We start from the raw sequence: 19,914 nt of genomic DNA on the forward strand, positions 1-19,914 counted from the left end.
GAAAATGCTATGTAGTGATTGGTTATAAGATTTGCAGAGGACACCATATTGTGGGGAGGACCAGTCGATATGCTTGAGGGCTGGGCTGTCATCCAGGCAAGCTGGAGGACAGGGCCAGCAGAAACTTTGACAGAAAACTCAACAGGGACAAATGGAAAGTCTCTCACCTAGGAGGAAAGAATGACCTGCAACAACACAGGCTGGACCCTTACCAGCTGGGGAGCAGCTCTGCTGAAAACGGATAGGGTTCATAGGCAGACGGCAAGCTGAATATGAGATAGCGGTGTGCCCGGCAGCAAGGAGGGTCAACGGGATCCTGGGCTGTAGGAAGAGTCAGTCAAGGGATTGATCATCCCCTACTACTCAGCACTCATTAGACCACATCTGCAATACCATGCGCAGTTTTGGGTCCCCCAATACAGAAAAGATATCAACCATCGGAAGCAGGTTCAGCAAAGGCCTCCTGGATGCTGAGGGGCCAGGGCACTTGGCCTGTGTGGAGGCGCTGAGGGAGCTGGGCCTGGTCACCCTGGAGATGGGATGGCAGACCCAGCAGAACATATGTCAACCATACAATGGAGCTGGCATCTTTACCAGGGTGCACAGTGGGAAGATGACAGACAACAGGCACACACCGAAACAAGAGAAGCTTAGTCTGAATATTAGGACAAACTGTCCACATGGCAATAGGCAGGCAGTGGAACAGGTCACCTGGCAAGGTTGTGCAGTCTCCCTCCTGTCTTGGAGGTTTTCAAAACCTGAGTGAATAAAGCCCTGAGCAACCTGGCAAACTGCTTTGAGCAGGAGGTTGGGCTAGAGACCTGAGGTCCTTTCCAGCCTGAATTATCCCATGATCCTATGAAAATTGAGCAGAAGTGAAGCTGAGGTGGCATTTATTACATGGAAGGAACCAAGGAATGAAGGAAGCAAGGACAGAAAACAAACAAAATCCCCCTTTATCTATAGGTCATTCTTCCACCCTCCATTCTTGCTTGCATTTTCATGTGACTTTATCAGAAGGGCATTAACCTCTGTGCAAAAACTCTCTTTGACTTCAGAAGGTTTTGCATCAGGTCGCTGACACAAGGATTAATCTGAGCAGGATTGTGTGTTCTTGTGAGCACCTATGATACTGTTGCACCGAAGCAACAATAATAGGAATAATGGTTATTTTCACTTCACACTGGAGTTGAAGACAAGAGAGTATATTGAGTAGATGAGCTTGGCTAACAAAGGGGGACAAGAACCCTGAAGGGTTTAATCAAAACCAATATTCTCTCTATTTCAATCTGAATTGCTTTCAAGTTTACATTAAATTATTATGTTTTCATCAGTGTAGCAGCCCTAGTACTTGCTTCGTGCTACGGTCTCTTGGGAAACAAGTGCTACCACTGTATCTTAAACTATTGTATCGATCCACCTCCCTAACATGTTCAGTCATATTATTATTTTATTTGGATCAATGTCAACAGTCTTTTGTTAAGAGAGTCCTCAGCGCAGCACAAATTCTGTTCACAATAACTTCAAATCACTCTCTGTTCAGCCAAGAGCAGGCGCCACTGCTTCTCTGACCAGCACACATGATAAAAAGCTGAACCAAAATTGTCAAGGCTAAGCACCTTTGAAAGATAGAGCTGGAGATATTGTCAAATCAGATTTTGCTTCCTTAAAGTCCACAGGGAAGTAAAACTGTGTGCTATAATATATTCTTCAATTCTAGTATTTATCGCTACATTCAGTTTTATGCCATCATCCGGAGCTTTGACAAGCGAGAAAACGGGGGTGTTCGAAATGAAATGAAAAATGCATTTTCTGCACATTGAAGTCATATTTACCCCTTTTTCTCTAGAAAAAGAGAGACAACTCCCACAGGCAGAGAAATCATATGGTGCTACCGCATAGCTAAAAGGACAGGGTTTTTAGGACAGACGTGTTAACTCAGCTCCACTGGGACTCTCTGCACACCAGCTCCTCAAGCTTGGGGGAAACACAAATGTGGCTTCTGCATTGTTATGCATTTGCACTTACCTAGCCCAAATTAAATCCCTCTTCCAGGCCAGGAACCTGTTGTACAAATTCCTATATGAACTGAGACCAAAAAATGGTTCCCTAACCCCAAAAAAGAATGAAAGCATAGTACTTGCCTCAAAGAGCTTAAATTTTCCATCCCTCCCTCTGGAACCCGCAAGTTGGTTCTGTGGAGAGTATTCCCTATTTTCCACAAATCTTCCTCCCACCAAGCCTACCTGCTCAAATTGATCTCCACAGCTGGATTTCAAACTTCAGGAATTTCCAGCACAAGACTTATTTTTCTATATGATGCTGTCCTTGAAAAGGAACCACTTCTCCAGAATTTACAAATGCTGCCATTGACCTCAGTGAAAGCAAAACAAGTACTTGCCTGAGTGTAGCATGAAAGGCTTCAAAGAGCAGGGACAAGGATGCTGGAGAAAGTGAGGGCCAGGGTAGAGAATTAATGGCCAGGAGAGATGGAGTCACTGAGTTGAATATATGTCTTAACACTGTTCTTGAGTTGTCTAAAAGTTAGTCAGTTAAGTGTGAACTAGATCCCCAAGGCTTCTTTTATCACCACTGGAGAGACATGGGCATCTCTGGAGTGGGACTCAACAGACTTACTCAGGTATCTATTGTAGGTGAGATGAATTGCCATGTACTGGAGCAAATTTTTTTCCATTCCTATAAAGACAGCATAGGGTGACTTCTTCAGATATTTGAACTGTAGAGCAGTCCCATCCACAAGCCAAAGTTGCAGCTTTATGTAAATTACTTTTTTTTCCTTCTCTTTGTATTGCTAAATGTTAGAGATGAGGCTTTCCCAACTTTTACTGGGAAAGAGAGTTCCAGAATGGGAACTTTACCCTTGCTAAGAAGCAAGAGTGACAAATACTTCAAAAGGAAACTTTCTTTCAACAATTCATTGTCTAGAGCTTGGGTTAAATAAAAGCCAAAAGCACAACTAAAACCTGATAGCTTCTAACCAGTCTGATTAAAACCCTTACCCCTCCCAGATTTCATTTTTATGACAACCATAATCCTCCAGTTCTCAAGACTTTCACGAAAAAGATGAAAAGTAAGACATAAATTTTCTGATGTACAAAAGAAGGACAAAAAAGACCTTTTGAGAAGCTTTTTCTAAAAATTGCCATCAAAAAGTACACAAATACCATAGTCTGAATCTCTTGCAATGATGGCAGTAAAATTTATATGGGTTTCAGTGGGATTATTTATACCAACTGACCAATAGGGAAGAAAAGAAAATCCAACTCTTCTTTTTTAAAGAAAACAAAACTAATACCTTATTCTTAAAAGAAACCAGTACCATAGCAGTCTTGCAGCACCTGCAGGTGCTGGAGCAATGATTTTACCAGAAGCTAAGATCTTCCAGTGAGTCAGATGCAAACAACTGTTTAGTTTATACATAAAAAGCAAGGAATAGTCTTCAACCAGTCCAGCTGTTTTCTCCAGGAAAATCAGCTGCTTGTTATACACCTAATATTTCTTTTTTTTTGTCCTACTAGCCTCTTAATGGACACAGCTCTGTCCCTTTTAAGCCTGCTATTAGTTTCTCTAGGATGCCGTGCTGTTGCAGGTAGCACTAGAGATTTCCCGTACGTATGTTTACATGCTAAAAACAGCTCCTCTCCTTCTCTTTTAGAGGGTGAGGACTCGTTTCAGCAAAACACTTTGCATATCTTAAACCATAAGTACGTGCTTAAATCTTGAAGTCAGCTCAAAACATATGCATGTGTTATGCAAAATAATGAACTTAAGCACAAGATTAGAATTAAGCACATTCTTAAATGTTCTTCTTGAATCAGCCTCAAATCCTAACTCTCCCATGGAAATTCATAACAGGCAAAGGTTTAGGGACAAATTCTGCTCTTTTAGCCACAGCCAGCATGCGGAAATGACCCTTTAGTGCCACCCCCGGAATGAATGACATTTGTGGGCTCACTGTGGGCTTCTCTCTTCATTGCTTTGTGCAGGTGTGTATGGCTGTGCAAAGTGGCATTGCAAAGGACTGCTGCTGCAAACTCATTTTCCCACTCACAGCCCAAAACGACAACCCCAGAGGGAAGGCAGAACTGTACAGGTGCTGGGGGTGAAGTCACTTTGCAGAAGTGCATCTCATGCTCCACATGGACCAGTTTTGCAAGGTCCCGGGGTCCCCCTGGGCTTTGAAATTCCCCAAGCATCCCATGCACAAGAATCTCTGCTAAGACACAGCAGACGGTATTGCATCCCAAACTCTTTTATAGCAATACTCTCAGAGTTGCGTTATTAACCTCTTCAGCCACTGTGCAGGAGAATGAATCTCATGTTTGAGTTCAGCCCCCAGAAAACCATCCCAAAGGCAGGTCAGGACCATATGTGGTACGGAGGATCTCAGCCTCCTGGAGGAAGAGTCAAGCTGCTTTGCCCTCCAGCCCTGCCACCTATTTTTAGAGCAGCTGTCTATCACCCAACCCATCAGCCACACTGGCCGCAGACCCTTCTTGGTACTCAGGGAGAGGGAAGAGAGCAAGGTTAATCAGTGAAAAACAATAACCAGTAAAACCAGGATGGGTGCTGATTACTGTGAACTCCTGAAATCCAGCCCAAAGAATGACTGCTCCAACCCTACATAGCAACTGTTTCTAAGTACTGCAAGCTGCCCCCCACTCCGGCGAGGTTTAACATAATAATAGCAGGCATTAGGGCTGCACAGCTTTGTATTCTCCCAGCTGATTTTGCAGTGAATTATTTAAAACTAACTGCAATTGCTCTAATGTCCGAGCAGCAGGACTTACAGGTATTTTATTATTTCAGAGGCTTGTATCAGGGCCATAATATAATTAGTGCAGTTGGGAAATTCCACCACAGCCAGCAGAAAATGAAGGAGCTGCATGTGGCAGCCCCGGCTCAGCAGCTGGTGTGGCTCCCTGTCCCTGACAGGCGAGCTAATGTGCCTGTAAATTCCTCCTGACAGCAAACGCATCCCGGCATCAAAAAATGACAAAACACCCAAACCATGGAAGAGTGACAGCCAAACAGCTTCAATAGCACAGAGGCTGCACCCAGAGAAAACAGGCAGAGGCAGCTTGGATTAAAGCCAAGGACTTGCTCTGAGGCTGAGTAGAAAGCAGCCCTGTTTACACTAACAGGAGGCAGAGAAACCAGCAGAAATCGCCTTGGTTAATGGGCTGTCCTATAGTGAATTAAATGGGTAGGATTCTGGCTTATTAAGAGCCTCCTAGGAAAATCATTACCTGCAGGTGCCTTCCTGTTCAGAGATATTCCTGAAGAAAGACCCTCGAGTTTCTGAGGGGAGGACCGGGGCATCTGACGGAAAGGAGCCTCATTACAATTTCACTAATCACATTTTCACCTTCAAAATTATAATCACGACCATCACCCAAACGTACTTATTAGAGGCAGCTGCCTGTCAGAGAATTCACCCATATCTTCCCAAATGTAAATCATCCGAGGCACCGCACAGCAGCACAGCCTTAATGCGAGCTATTGCTGCAAACGGCAGGACTGGGAGGGTTTGGCCTCCCGGGCAGCTGTTGCTAATGGAATATGTGTGCTGTGTCCCCATCTAGCTGCTGAACCACTGCGAAGAGAAAAGCTTCGTCTTAATAAGTATCTCTTTCAACTCAGCTGAGAAAAGCCTCCACAAGTTTTGTCCTCCCCTCTCAGGATGGCTTCTGATTTCCAAAAATGCCAAGTGACCAAGAGGACACTGCTGGCTTAGATGGAGCGCTCGTAGGTGGCTCTGGTTGAAGGGGGGAGAAAAGCAACGCCTGGGGAGCTGGGAGGGTTGGCAGGGGTCGTAAAATCCGGGTGCTTCATTAGAGGGCCTTTTCAGTGGAGCATATAAATGCACATCTTGGTTGCAGTGATGTTAATGGGATTTAAACACGTGCCTAGGCATTGTGATGAGCAGAGCCGATTTGCTCACATGAGAGCCTAAGAGAACTTTTCCTTCTTTCATGCACCAGAACCTCTTTAAAATCAATGTGTTTATGCATCTGTGCATGTGAAGAAGGAGAGTTACCCTTCAAAAATCCACACGTTTTATCATTAGAATATATTCTAGGTAAGCAAGCCAAAAGCACTTTGACAGTTTTGACCCCCTTCACACATTTCTTCACTTGGAGAAGCTTATTGTTTTTCTCTTGTCACTAGGCAAAATATATGATGCCAGGTGCTAATAAAAACAAACAAACAGAGGGAGAAAAACAGAGAGAGAAAGAGCAGAAATGTTTCTGATTTGGCGTGTAACAAATGACCTGGAACCTCTTTTGTGATCATAGCAAACGGCGAGAAGACTGGGAGCGATCAATCTTCGTGCGATTAAAAGAGGGAGGCTACAGGCTGCGGGAGAACATCCTGTTCCATCTGTACGTGAGCACTTCACCCTGCGGAGATGCACGCCTCAACTCCCCCTATGAAATCACAACTGACTGTAAGAAAAAAAAAAATCCCTCTCCTTTTTCCCCTTTGCTTGGGTTTTTTCTTTTCTTTTCTTTTTTAAGATCAGTCCTTCTTTCTTTCTTTGTTTGCTTGCAGAAAATGTTTCTCTTGAGAGCAGAAACATTACGGGCTGTGTGACACATGTGTGTCTGTGCAACTGGTGCTTGGTCCCGTGTACTGGACAAAGGTGTGCAGGGAAAATTAGAGCTGGGCAAGGCAGTGGGAGGCTGCTCTGCGTGCCTGAGGCTCAGTGGCTTTGCTAGGGAATATGTCCCCAGTAGCCTGCATTTCCTGCTAGGAAATGCAACCCCAACAGTAAATAAATGCCTTGGGAAGGGTCCCCATGATCAAAGCGATCCCTGAAGCCAGGTCATGGGCTGGACCAGAGGATCAGGACTCTAGCTGGGGATGCATAGACTTTTCTCAGGGTTCAGGCAGTACGTATGGGTTGAAGGGCTGCATTTACACTAAACCTGAGCTGTCCAGGCTGCAGCGGCTGGAGTCTGAATTAGAGAGATGAGATGAGATGATATGATATCACACATCTGTAGTGTTGGTTGAAGGTCAGACTCTCTCCAGATATCACCTGCCCTTGCAGCGAATAATGTCCAGACCCTTCTGGAAAGGATCCTTCCCAGGCCATCCTGCCTATGTTAAATCAACTGCATGGTCACTGCTTGGCAGATGGGCTAGAGGCAGTCTACCAGGCCAGCCTTGGAGTCCCTGGGCCCAAACCTATGGCATTTAAGCAGAAACATGATTTTCCAGGGATTTCTCCTCTAGAGGTGATCTTGCAAGTGAGGTAAGCAAATCAGGTCTTGAGCCAGTGTGTGCCACCAACAGACCTGCAGAGCTTGTTGTCCATGAAAAGACATCCCGTCTCCAGCATATGACCCAGCACTCTGATCTTGTCACCCCTCCAAACATGCATGTCCCTGTCATTGCCCTGCCATCACAGAGGCTCGTCCTTGTTGTGTTCCCACTGCACCAGCTTTGCCCCTGCCAAGCCACAGCGAATGCCCCCAACAAAGGACAGGGGACTTGAGAGGTCCATGGCTTGTTATCACACGTGTCTGTCATCCCATGATCAAATGCACGATGCACAAGGTGCACTCTTAGCCCTGCCCCTAGGTATTGCTTCTCATACATGCATTTTACAGTGCTTTAATCCCCATAGTGCTGGCTGCTAAATGTACATATATATAATGAGAAATAGTCCTTGCCCTGACTACCTTGAATGTGAAGCAGGCAAGACACAAGAATGGATGGAGGAGAAAGCATAGACACAGTAATGTAAAATTAATCATCCAAGGTCACACAACGACCTAACTTCCTCACAGGCAAATCCATCAGACAGTAGTTTTCACTCCCAGTTCTTATTTGTACAAGTTATTTATTAATGATTAGGTATTATTCTCCCCAGACTGGAATCTTTTTGTCACCTGTGAAACAGCAACTTGCTGGGGCGAGAAAGCAGAATGCACCTATTCAGGAAGGAAATACCCTTCCTTACCTGACATGATTTCTACATTCTGTCAGCAGGGTTTATAAAATGAAGAAAAGCAAGTACATGTTTAAAAGGCAAACAGCAAATTGACAAATTCCTGATGAGGTAACAAAATGAGGAGATGTAGCATCATCTTAAAAACAAAATTAAAAATAAAAAAGTGCCTATGAATATCAAAAATGAATAGTGATTTTTGGCATCCCACTTTATGTGTGTATCAAGAGATATCTAAAAAGGCTTTATATTTAGTTAAAGGCCCTCGTGTTTTCCAGAAGGCGGGCTTCCTGGGGCACCCCTTACTTGACATCAGAAACGGAAGCACCAAAATCTGTAATTATTTTTAAAATTTAGTCCATTCTTGAGAACAACCGAAAGCTGTCCAGGATGGATTCTGCTCTTTCATGCATAAGGAAGCAGGTGCTTTGGGCAGCTGACAGCCTATTGATATGCAGCTGAACACAGCCCTAGAGGTGAACCATGCTTGGCTCCTGGGTTGCTTCAAAAAACACATGAATCCACCAGCTAATGAGGGAATGCTTCTTTAGATAACAGTACATACAGGAAGCTGTGTTTAAAAATACATGATCATGCAACACCTGACACATACAGTAAACTTGTAGGAAGTCACAAAAATACTTTTCATGTTGGTTATTACACTGATTAGTGTCCTGATGCTGAGGCAGAAAGGGCTGTGTGGCTTACCCAAGGTTACACAGTGATTCAGTAGTGGGACTTGAAGGGGCACTACATCTGGTTTGTAATTCACTCTTTTAAGCAGATTGCTCTACCTTTGTCCTGTGCTCTTAAAATAATTTAGCGCTGTGTAAAAAAAACATGTTGCCAAAAGCTGTCCTTCAGTGAGATAAGCATTTCCTTTTAGCTCACATTATCCCAGAGACATCTGGGAAGATAAGCATTTTATAATGTTTATCATTCAGATCTTCTCTTTTCTTTTTTTTTTTTTTACTAAAGAAATAACCTTTCTTTCATCCAGTAATGACAAGAAACTCCAGATGAATGCTGTTTCATTTCTTAAACAACAAAGAAGCCTCTCCTAGAGCTAGTGCAAGCCATCAAACGTTACTGATTATTCTCTAAAGATGCATTAACATTTAAAAACAGTGTCTCGCCATGTGGTTTCTGGTTTTGCGAAGGAATATGATAAGCCTATATCAATATAGGGAGTGAGTAAAATCCACTTCTCAAATCTCCTTCCAAAAATTTCCTATTATCCACCGTGTCTTCCCAGCACCCTCAGGGAGGTCTCACATTTCCTTCTTATGAGCTTTGTTCTGGTAAGGGAGGAGATAAGCGAGCATGCACTTGAAACGCCGTTTACTTCTTACTGAGTAGTGCAGGGCATCAAGTTAGCGGCATGTGTAAAAATCTGACCTTACCGTGGTTCGTGTGAACAGCTGCAATGCAGAGGAGAGGTCCAGAGAGCCCCCACCCATGCCACGTTCATGCAGGAAACTAAGAGATTCAGGACAAAAAGATAAAATCCCACTTTGATTTGCAATGATGCCCTTCTTGGATCAGAGGTGAGCTGACTTGTTTGTTGATACATCCTTAGGCAGCTCTAAAAGAGAGGCAAAATCCAGCTGGACCAGGGCTGCTCTCAGCATGGAGGGTTTTCTAACTCCTTTTTGGTGCGTGTAGGTCAGGAGGCTGGAAGAGCTTACAGGGGGATTCAAGTGAAGCTGAATCTTTGGGGGAGGCTGTACAATCCAAGAGAGCAGGGGAGGAGGCTGAGGGGAGAGGCGCAGGAGCTGGCGACAGCGGGAGAGGAGACCAGCCAGGGTCGGTGGCGTTGCAGGAATAGGAGGCTGGGAAATGCCAGAGGGGTTTCAGACAGTTGTGAGCATTTTTATGGGTTTGTCCTGGCTCCTTCTCTCTAGCCAGTCTCCAAGGTCACCCACAAGGTTGTAGCACAGCTATATGGTGAAGAGGCAGCATGTTCCCAGTGTCCTTACCACTCTCTAATTGCTCCTTCACACACTCAGCTTCTGCTCCTGCTTCAGTTCAGTGCTTTAGGTCAGGGAGCCTAAGACAACGTCTCCTTTTCTGTACCTTCTCCCTTTATGTACATCCAAGCAAGGTATACCTGGATTTCTGACTTCTCCTGAGGGCAGTATTGCAGCACAAGTTAACATGGGTTTCCTGGAGGTTTCAAGGGGGCTGACGCTCTACTCCGCTCTGGTGAAAACCCACATGGAGTACTCAGTAGGTCCAGTTCTGGAGTCACAGGAAAGACATGGACCTGTTGGAGTGGATCCAGAGGAGGGCCACAAGAATGGTCAGAGGGATGGAATGCCTCTCCTATGAAGACAGGCTGAGAGAGTTGGGGTTGTTCAGCCTGGAGAAGAGAAGGCTCTGGGGAGACCTTATCGCAGCCTTTCAGTACTTAAAGGGGGCTTATATGACAGATGGGGACAAACTTTTTAGCAGGGCCTGTTGCGACAGAAGAGATAATGGTTTTAAACTAAGAGAAGGTAGATTCAGACTAAATGTAAGGAAGAAATTTTTTATAATGAGGGTGGTAAAACACTGGAACAGGTTGCCCAGAGAGGCTGTAGATGCCCCATCCCTGGAAACACTCAAGGTCAGGTTGGACAGGGCTCTGAGCAACCTGATTTAGTTGAAGATGTCCCTGCTCACTGCAGGGGGTTGGACTAGATGACCTGTAAAGGTCCCTTCCAAACAAAACTATTCTATGATTCTATGATTCTATATTTTCCATTACAGCACACACACTCCAGCTCATGAGGTGGAGCTGCAGCCATGGGGGCAGCTAGCCCTGTAATATTTGTTGCATATTTTACACCTTCTCCTGAATCTAGGGCAAACCACAGAATAATCAAGCCCTTGATTTGCTAAAGTGCCTTCCTAGCTAATTTAGGGCTTCTTGACACATTGGCTTTTTTTTTAAGAGCCTCTTGAAAAGCAAAATGAATTGCTTAAAAAATTGAGCTAATAAATCCTCCACTTCTCCACTCCTCCTTCCCTGGCAGAATTTTACCTCATTGTCCATCTTTCCACTAGAGATGCACTCTCTCTTTTTTTACTATATAGATTGCCAGAGACAAACAGAATCTGCCCCAGGGCTTGTCTCCATTCTTCTCCCCTGGGTTGCTTTTCTATCTCTTGCTAACATGCTGTATTGCCTTGTACCATTGACTCCTTGATAGCCCAGCTCCTGTTTTATCCCCCGCTCCCTTTAGGTCTGAAACACACCATTGCATCTGCTCCACATGGGGTCTTCCTCCTGCTTGTCTATTAACCTACAGCTGTGCTGAAGCTCTCATGCACACACATTTGACAGAGCTCTCATCTAAACAGGATCCACTTGCAACCACGTGAGCTGGATCATTGCCTTGGTAGGTGATGTGATGGGGAGATGTGCACTGCAGTTTTCAGAGAAGTTGGGAAACTGAACAGTACCCAGAAAGACAAGTTTGCACTCTCAACTTCAAGTGTGCTTTCACTCTGTGCTTTCCCTGCCTGTGAGGCTGGCTGCAGGATTTTACATCCCATTCTCAGAAAAAACGTTCTCAGTTAACCTCCAAATCTCAGGCTGCCTCGAAGGGTTGCCCTGCTCACACTGCGACTCAGCAGTCTGTGTTCAGATGTCGCTGACCCAGATAGTATCAGCAGTCCCTGGAAGTCCTATCCTGAGCAGAGTGGCTGGAGAGGGCCAACTTCAAACAGAGGCCATCTAAGGCCAAGAGATGGACACAAATGATCCCCTGTGACTGTCGACACAAATGATCCCCTGTGACTGTCAGGACACTCAACCGCAGAGCTCTGCATTCAGGGTCCAGCAGGCAGGTAGCAGGATGCAAATACAATGAGGATGCTTACAGCGCCAGCTGGGCTAAAATCCCTCCCAAAAGCATTGGGTCTGGTGAATGTTATTGGATGCACGAGGGGAAGAAATCTCTGCCTTCCTTCTTCCAATCCCATGTTTTGTTTAAATGGACAAATTCTGTTCTTGTGAGTAGACGTTAAGGGGGGAAAAGCATTTCAAGAACCATCTAAATAACTCAATGATCTGAAAAGAAATTAGATATCTGTAACTACAAGAAAATGCAGGTCCTAACAGATTGATATACTGCCCCTGTTACAAAAATTGAGGGTAACCACAGGCCATCCCTTGGGCTTGGACATTCTTATTTGTTTCCATTGTACAAGTGCTCTCAGATATCATATCGCTCTGTTGTGGCTGCTGGCCTGCTGTAGCTTGGGAGACCATATTGGAAATTCGTAGCTAGTCAGAGCATGGAGCAGCCTACTCCTAGGTTGTAAAGTTGATTTTATGCTGATGAATGGCCTGTCTGTGGAACTGGGATGAAGGTGCATTTTCTTCCTATTTTTCATATGACTGAGCAGAACAATACCTTGGGGGGACCTCAGAACAAAATTATCATAGAGAACCATGCCCAGAAGTAACACGAAAGAAAAAAAATACATGCAACACTGTAGGCTGTAGCACTGAACACTGCCTTGGGAGAAATAATCCTAGCACTGGATGAATTATTGTGGTCAGCCCAGATTGCTTTGTCATGTAAAGGATGCTGCAGAAATTGCAGGCGCAGCATGAGGCTGTTGCATTACTTCAGGGCCTAGGGAACCGGTTATTAAAGAAGGTGAGGGGAAATTGTCCTTTTGTTTCAACTAAGACTGGACTGGGATGGATCCAAAAGGTTTGGGTTCAGGGTGAGAGCATAGCACCCTTTGTCAGCCTCCTTTGAGATCAGGTCCTGTTGAAGCGATGGCCCCTTCCGTCTTGTGCCATTGACACAGCCTCAATTTACTAAAGTAAATACAGAAGAAATGCAAAGACTTTCTACAGTTAACTAAAAGCTGGTCTGTCAAGGAACTTCCATCCCTGCTCAGCACTGTTAGCAGTCATTGGTTTTCTATGTAATTGCCCTGTTTTCTAATTCAGTCCTCCCAGGCTGCTGAAATGCTGTTTCAGAGTCTGGCTGCTTTCACTTAAGTTAACTTAGTAGGGAAAGCACGGTCACAGGACTGTCCCCTCTGGTTAATTCTCTCCATCACTTACACATATCACCTGTAGCTGGGAGCAGAAGTGAAGTGTGCTCCTGGCCGGGATGGGCAAAGATGAGAGCAGAGCCCAGCCCAGGTGTAGTTTTGCCCTGTCCCCCCGGGCACTGCGGGTCTGAGCAGTGCTCTGATTTAGCTCAGGGCTTCCCAGGTGTGGAGGTGGTGCTGCGTGTAGCCAGTTCAAAGATTTCTCCCCAACATTCAACGTAAGTCCATGCTGGGACTGTGGGGGACCCTTCTTCTGGGGAAGGTGGGCAAAGGGACTTCAGGAGAAGGAATTGTGGCTGAGAGGGATCAGTGGGACCCTGGGACAGGACGGCCATGGTGAGGATGGGAAAGTTTGGCGGGGGAGGGGATCCGTGATGTTCAGCTTTGATGGGGGGAGTGAGCAAGAAACAGCAACATAAGGCCTGTGAGGGGTGGGGAGACTCTGGAAAGCTTTGGGATGTGTGGAGTTCCTCTCCTTCTTCCCATGCACAGCACCCACACAGGACCTGCAGGCACTGGTTTGACCCATCTCCAGTGCTGCAAGAAGCTTTTCCTCCCCCAGCGTCTCCTACTCACTCTCTGCTCCTCAAGGGCTGCAGGGGAGGGAGAGAATGGAGGAGAGAGAAGAAGAAAGACTCATGTCGGGAGAACCAGAAGGAGCAGAGGCAGGGACTGGCCCAAGCCCTTTGCCATGAACCCTGCAGCCCTTCTGACACCGCCTGAGAGAAAAGCTGTAGAAGAAGCAGCTGTTGCATCTCCAGGCTCAGGTGAACCCATTGCTCAGACACAGCAGCAGTGCCAGAGGGTCTGAGAATACGTGGCCCAGGTGTTCTGGCTGCTGGCAATCCCATCGCTTTTGGTAATCCAAAGAAGAGGTCTGATGCCCTACACAGCCTGCCATGCTAAACCTTTTGCCAATCCCTAGGGTCAGCTCTAGCCCCTAAACCTGACAGAGAAACTAGTGATGTCCAGGCTTAGAAAGTGTGGTGAGATTGTGAAAGTACTCGTGGTTTTATTGCTGCTATTATGCTTGACCCCAGAATGCACCTCTGAAAGAGGCTCTTGTTTGGCTACGTTGGAAGTCCTAAAGCTTTCAGTGCCAATTAATCAACCTGTGAAAGTTTGCTATTGCTTCATATTTTGTTATTAATCTCTGCCAGGCTGGGTAGTTAGGTTTTCAGTGGAGTTTTGCTAAAGCTGACTAGTGAATAACCACTTCACTTCATGGACAACTTTCAAGTCTCAAAGTACTGACTGGCTGGAAAGAAATCAAAACCAGTCAGGCAAATTTTTGAAATAAAATAATTGTGTTGAAGTGGGATCACGTCCTGTATTTTTCATGTCTCCTGGTCAGCAGCACACTAAAAATGGGTAGAAAAAAAACCCTGCTTCATTTCCTTCCACGCCTAGTTCAGGGTGAGGATTTTCATTCAAGGCCACTTAGACTCAAAGAAGAATTTGAACCTGTATTTCCCAAGTCCTGGATCAGAGCTCCAGTGAATTCACTATCAGCTGATCTGGAGAGCTCCCTTTCGTCAGTCTCTGCTATAAAACTTTGTCAGAATTGATACACCATGAGAAAACTCTTTGGCTTTGACAATGCATTGAAAATGCCCCAATTCCCTCTCCTTGTGATTTTCTTGGTTGCTTTTGCTTATTTGGGTTTTGTTGTTTCAGGATGTGTCAGCGCAGTGTGCGTCTGTCTGGGAAAAGAGAAAGAATATGCTGGAAACTATGGATTGCTCAAAGCCAGCATTGGCCACAGCTTTGAAAAGCTTTCATGTAAAGCAAAATGTGTTTATTAGGATTCAGGAAAACAGGTTTCCACAGCCATAATCAGATCCTAATTTTAACAGAATGCTTGAATCGCCAAAGGGAATTGCACTGTATTTATTGATTCTGCTTTGTTATGGGTTTTGCGGCTTTGTAAAACACTGCATTTGGACGCAATGTTCAGATGTCATAAAAAGGCTATATTACTCAGCAAAAGGCCATGGCTGAGGAGCTTTCAGAATAGTAGTAGAAAATTTCACCAAGAAAAGCTGTTTGTCCCCGAATTTGTCCAGCCCAGGGAATAATAATGTCTGAGCTTCTCCAAGGTCCCCTGAAGCCGGCACAAAGGGACCTCCTGCTCCTGGCAATAGCTGCGCCAGTTCCACCAACATCCCATACCCTGCTAGAGATATGTGCCTAATTGCAACATGTATTTTGGGTGGAACAGATCAAAACATAGTTGGGAAAAACCCCTGTGGGCAAAAACTACACCCATTTGGATCTAATTTGGTCTAATTTATGCTTCCACTGAGTGGGAGTCACAGGTAAAGCTCATGAGCTGAGTTTTACAAAGCTTTTCAGGCAACTCCAGGTCCAGTTAAGATCTCTGTGGGACTTTTGAAAGTCCTTAGACTCCTAGGAAGTTTCTTAGAGTCTTATCTGAAGACAGCTGCATAAGAGTGACAAACAATTCAATCCTAACCATGACTTTGCTGGTACTTCTCTAGCTAGCCTTGAGCAACTCACCTTACTCTGGTCATTTCTATTTCCATACCTGTAAAATGGCAATAAAAGGTATCCAGCTGTCACAACTTTGCGAAAGGGTAATTAAAGCTCAGGGTAGGATATTAAAATGGAAAGCACTATATGTTCTAAGCACTATTATATCATTATTCAGAATAATTTTGTAATTACAATCCATAGATTTTTAAGGCCAACAGGGATGATTTCCTGATGATCTAGACTGAATTTCTCCAGCCAGAGATCGTAGGACTTTACTCAGTAATTTCCATCTGCAGCTCCAGAAGCTGAAGTTGAACTAGGATATGTCTGGTGATACAGCAGGAACCATAGCCTCTCTAGGCTCATACCAATTACGGGGGGCTGACTATCTGTCAATATTATTGAAGATTTCTGTTGTTTCTGTCTCATGGGGTTCATTTTCTGTTTTCATATTTTGCTGACTTCTTTCACAACATTTTTCTTAAATCACTCTTGAAGATTTCAATTTCCAAACAACAACAAACATCCCAAAGCCACATGAATAACAGCATGTTTTGTTGATAAAAGAAAGAAGGTTATGATGAATAACGTTCCTTTTGTGTTTGTGTAAACTTTTTGATTAAAACATGGCAGGGGAGAGAATTGCCACCAAATGGGCAATTCCAGTGATGTTGACAATTTTTCACACGAAGTATATTTAAAAGAAAGACAAAGCCTAGCTTTAAGAGAAAACATTTTTCATTAAAAAAAAAAAAATAGGAAGAAGATACAATGATGCAAGGCTTAGGATGTTGGTGAACAACTGGTCCCCACTGGCCTCCAGCTGATGTGGCATCTCACTCCCCACATGCAGCCTCTAGCTACTGCCCTGGTTTTGCTCGGCCACTGACCTGGGTACCAGCAGCAGCTCCCCACACTGTCCAGATCATTGCTGGAGACCAGCTAATGTGCCTCTGTGACTGGTGACAAGGCTCACAAAGGCTTCAGAGGCAGAAGTTCTCTCCACCACGGAGTTGACAGCGCTAGCGCAGCCCTTTGCCAGGTCTCTAGCCTTTGCTCTGCGGGAGCAGCTGCGCTTCCAAAGCAACAGCATTGCACATCTGATTTTAGATGAGAGGAGCAATTAGTAATTAAAAATAATAATCTTGAAGTGTCTGAGTTGTACTTTCCTTGATTGCCACATGCACAGAATCTTAATTCCACTGATAAATCTTGTGCTTTTGGCTTTAACATACTATCCCAGAGCAGGCTGGAGTCTGCAGCCTGAGTTTTTAGGTGGCATGAAGGATCTTTCCCCATGCCTGACCTAGTACTTCTCATTCCCCCTTGCCTGGAACAGTTATTTGTAACTCTCAGAGAAAACGGTGCATGACTTTGTTGCCAACAAATTGTTTTAAGGAGAATTTTAACTAATTACATTTTGATCCCAGGAGTTCCTCAAAGACAGACATTACAGAAAACCAGTTTGTAGGTGTCGTGGTTTAACCCCAGTCAGCAGCTAAGTAAGTACCACGCAGCCGCTCATTCACTTCGCCCCCACCCAGTGGGATGGGGGAGGGAATCGGAAAAAAAAGTAAAACTCATAGGTTAAAAACAGTTTAATAGAACAGAAGAGAAGAAACTAATAATGATAATGGCAACAGTAATAAAATTACAATAGTAATAATAGAAGGATCGGAATATGCAAGTGATGCACAGTGCAATTGCTCACCACCTGCCGATCAATGCCCAGCTAGTCCCCGAGCGGCAATCCCCAGTTCCTATACTAGATGGGACGTCCCATGGTATGGAATACCCCTTTAGCCAGTTTGGGTCAGCTGCCCTGGCTGTGTCCCCTCCCAACTTCTTGTGCCCCTCCAGCTTTCTTGCTGGCTGGGCATGAGAAGCTGAAAAATCCTTGACTTTAAACTAAATATTACTTAGCAACAACTGAAAACATCAGTGTGTTATCAACATTATTCTCATACCAAACTCAAAAACATAGCACTGTACCAGCTACTAGGAAAACAATTAACTCTATCCCAGCTGAAACCAGGACAGTAGGGTACATACTTTGATCTATTTCTCAGATTTTTTTTTTTTTTGTCCCAAGGTATTAAAGCATGTTAAGAGACCAGGGCTTACTTAGAAGTTAGTCTGATGGCAAAATGAGTTTCATGTGTTAGAGTGCCATTCTCTGCTCTAGCAGTTAGTTTCATAAAGGTATTCTAGCATCCCTAAGATGAGCTTTCAACATATTTCATATTATTCTACAAAAATAATAAAAAGTCTTTGTAAAAGTGCTATGTAACCTGAACAGATGAAATTTTGCCCTTCAGTGATCATATATGGAGGCATTTTGATGGACCAAAATGAAGAGTTTTCATTAAAACACTCAGTGATGAACTTTAATGTGATGAACTTTAATATGGTGAAGTACCATTCTTACACCCTTCCTACAATACAGTCTCTAACACTGCGGCTCAAACCAAAAATCATTTTAATTAATATGTACTTAAAACAGATAAGGACAAATAATACAGTCATTGCCTTTCTGATCTTTTGGATTCAAACTTCAAGTTTTTCTCATCACTGATTCTTCTTCTGGATTAAATGCCACATATAGATAACCTATGAATGGGCAAATTACCTTTGCTTTCACACCTTGTCTGTACATCACTTGAAACTATTGGCAGATGAAAAATTATGGACAAAGTAGAACAATTGAAAAATGTTATTTGAAGATTAATGATGAGGAGAAAGAATAACATGCTGAAGGTAACATCTTTTATCAGGTCATAGTATATCTGATTGCTGTCTAAAGCCAGGATTTCAGCCAGGAAAGATGTAGGGAGGAGGGAAAAGGTAAAGTTCAATTTCAAATGTTAATTTCAGTACCACAAATTACAGGTGTCCCAGGTTTTGTAACATTCTCACATAAAATATATATTCAGTGTATATAGGGCTTAATGATATGGTCCAGACCCCAGATCTGAACTGAACTCTGCCACAATGTCGTAGGCGCTACATGGCTCTGGGAGTGAGCAGATCTCTCCTGGGGCTGCATTCAGATGCAATAGGCCGTCTGGCCTATATTTAAAAGTCATATCTCAACTTTATGGGATTCATCTCAACATACTTTTAACCCATGCAAGCCAGGTGCTTGTGTTCCCTCCTGGGAAGGATTCATTCCTGCACTCGCCGCAGAAGCAGCTCCATAGACCCTCAGACAAGACTACTCCTTTTACCTGCCTAGCCCTCGGTGTGATGAATCCTACCCTCAGAAGCCACAATTCAGCTTTGCAAGTTGTGAGGAGACCTATTCTTTTTTCCTAAATCCAGACTTGTTTCAGAATATCCCTAAAGTTTCTTGCTTTCAAAGCTGGCCCACTGCATTTTAGCCTTGCTCTCTGCTGGTCACTAAAGCAGAGCGCAGCAGAGATTTATCTGGCCAGCCACCCTACCCAGCAAAAGAGACCACATCCAAAGCATTCAGTGTGCCATGATGCTCACTTCAACACATTCAGAAATAGTAATATTGTACATTTATTCAGCATCTGCTTGAGGAAAATGCATCTCTACTAACCATCAAAATAAAAAGGCAGTCAGATGTTAACACTTGTCTGTCCACCCCTTTGTTTCAAACTGCTCTAAGGAAGCTTTATAACCATGCTGATGAATGGAGGGTCCAGCACTGAAAAAATGCAAGATAGGCTGTTTTATTTCTTCCTTCATGAGGAGAGAACAGCCTCCACTGAAGCAGGGAAATAGAAAATGAATCTCTGAGGCAGTCATGCAAAATTTCAGACAGAGCCTTACTCGTGTGATTCTGTTTAATCACCGTCCATTTCCCCTTCACTCTTCAACTAAATAATAAATATGGAGTGGCTTTTTTCATTACCATTTGAGCCAGAACTGGTCCTGGAGAAAATATGCAAATGAGGGGCAAGGCTTGAAATCAGTGGGTTTCACTGATTTTAAATGAAAAGCACCTGTGTAAATTTATAATCCAATAATTAATAATCCAGCACCTTTTTATCTTAGGAACTCTCAGGAGTAATTTCCACATCTGAGCGTAGCACACATCTTAAATCCACTCCAAATGATTTTTAAATTTGTCCTTTCCAATTCCGGTTTGAATTGACATTTTGTTCTGGTTGAAGAGGCATCCTCAGACGCCTTCTCCCCTGCAATTAGTTGAGATTAAGCAGTTGGAGAACCAGCACAGCAAAGATCAGAAATGCTCATAGTCACTGATGCTTTGATCATACTGAACAGCAGAAGAGCAGTAGGCTGTAGTTTGTGACTTTAAGTTGCATAAATAAATATATTTCTGAGACTGCTTTAAAATGATCCATAGCAGGCTGTGCCAGCAAGTGGACTGCATTTTTTACTGC

At 44.1% G+C, this 19,914-nt stretch overlaps 1 protein-coding gene across 1 annotated transcript in view; it reads left to right on the forward strand.

The window, feature by feature from the left end:
- ADARB2 (adenosine deaminase RNA specific B2 (inactive)) overlaps nucleotides 1–19,914 on the forward strand; it is a 321,084-nt gene that overhangs the window by 276,253 nt on the left and 24,917 nt on the right. Inside the window, exon 6 of the mRNA XM_069778153.1 lies at nucleotides 6,321–6,472. Coding sequence (XP_069634254.1) covers nucleotides 6,321–6,472 — 152 coding nt within the window. The remainder of the gene's footprint in view (nucleotides 1–6,320; nucleotides 6,473–19,914) is intronic.

This window comes from Haliaeetus albicilla, chromosome 2 (assembly GCF_947461875.1).
Source record: "Haliaeetus albicilla chromosome 2, bHalAlb1.1, whole genome shotgun sequence".
NCBI classification, from domain to species: domain Eukaryota; kingdom Metazoa; phylum Chordata; class Aves; order Accipitriformes; family Accipitridae; genus Haliaeetus; species Haliaeetus albicilla.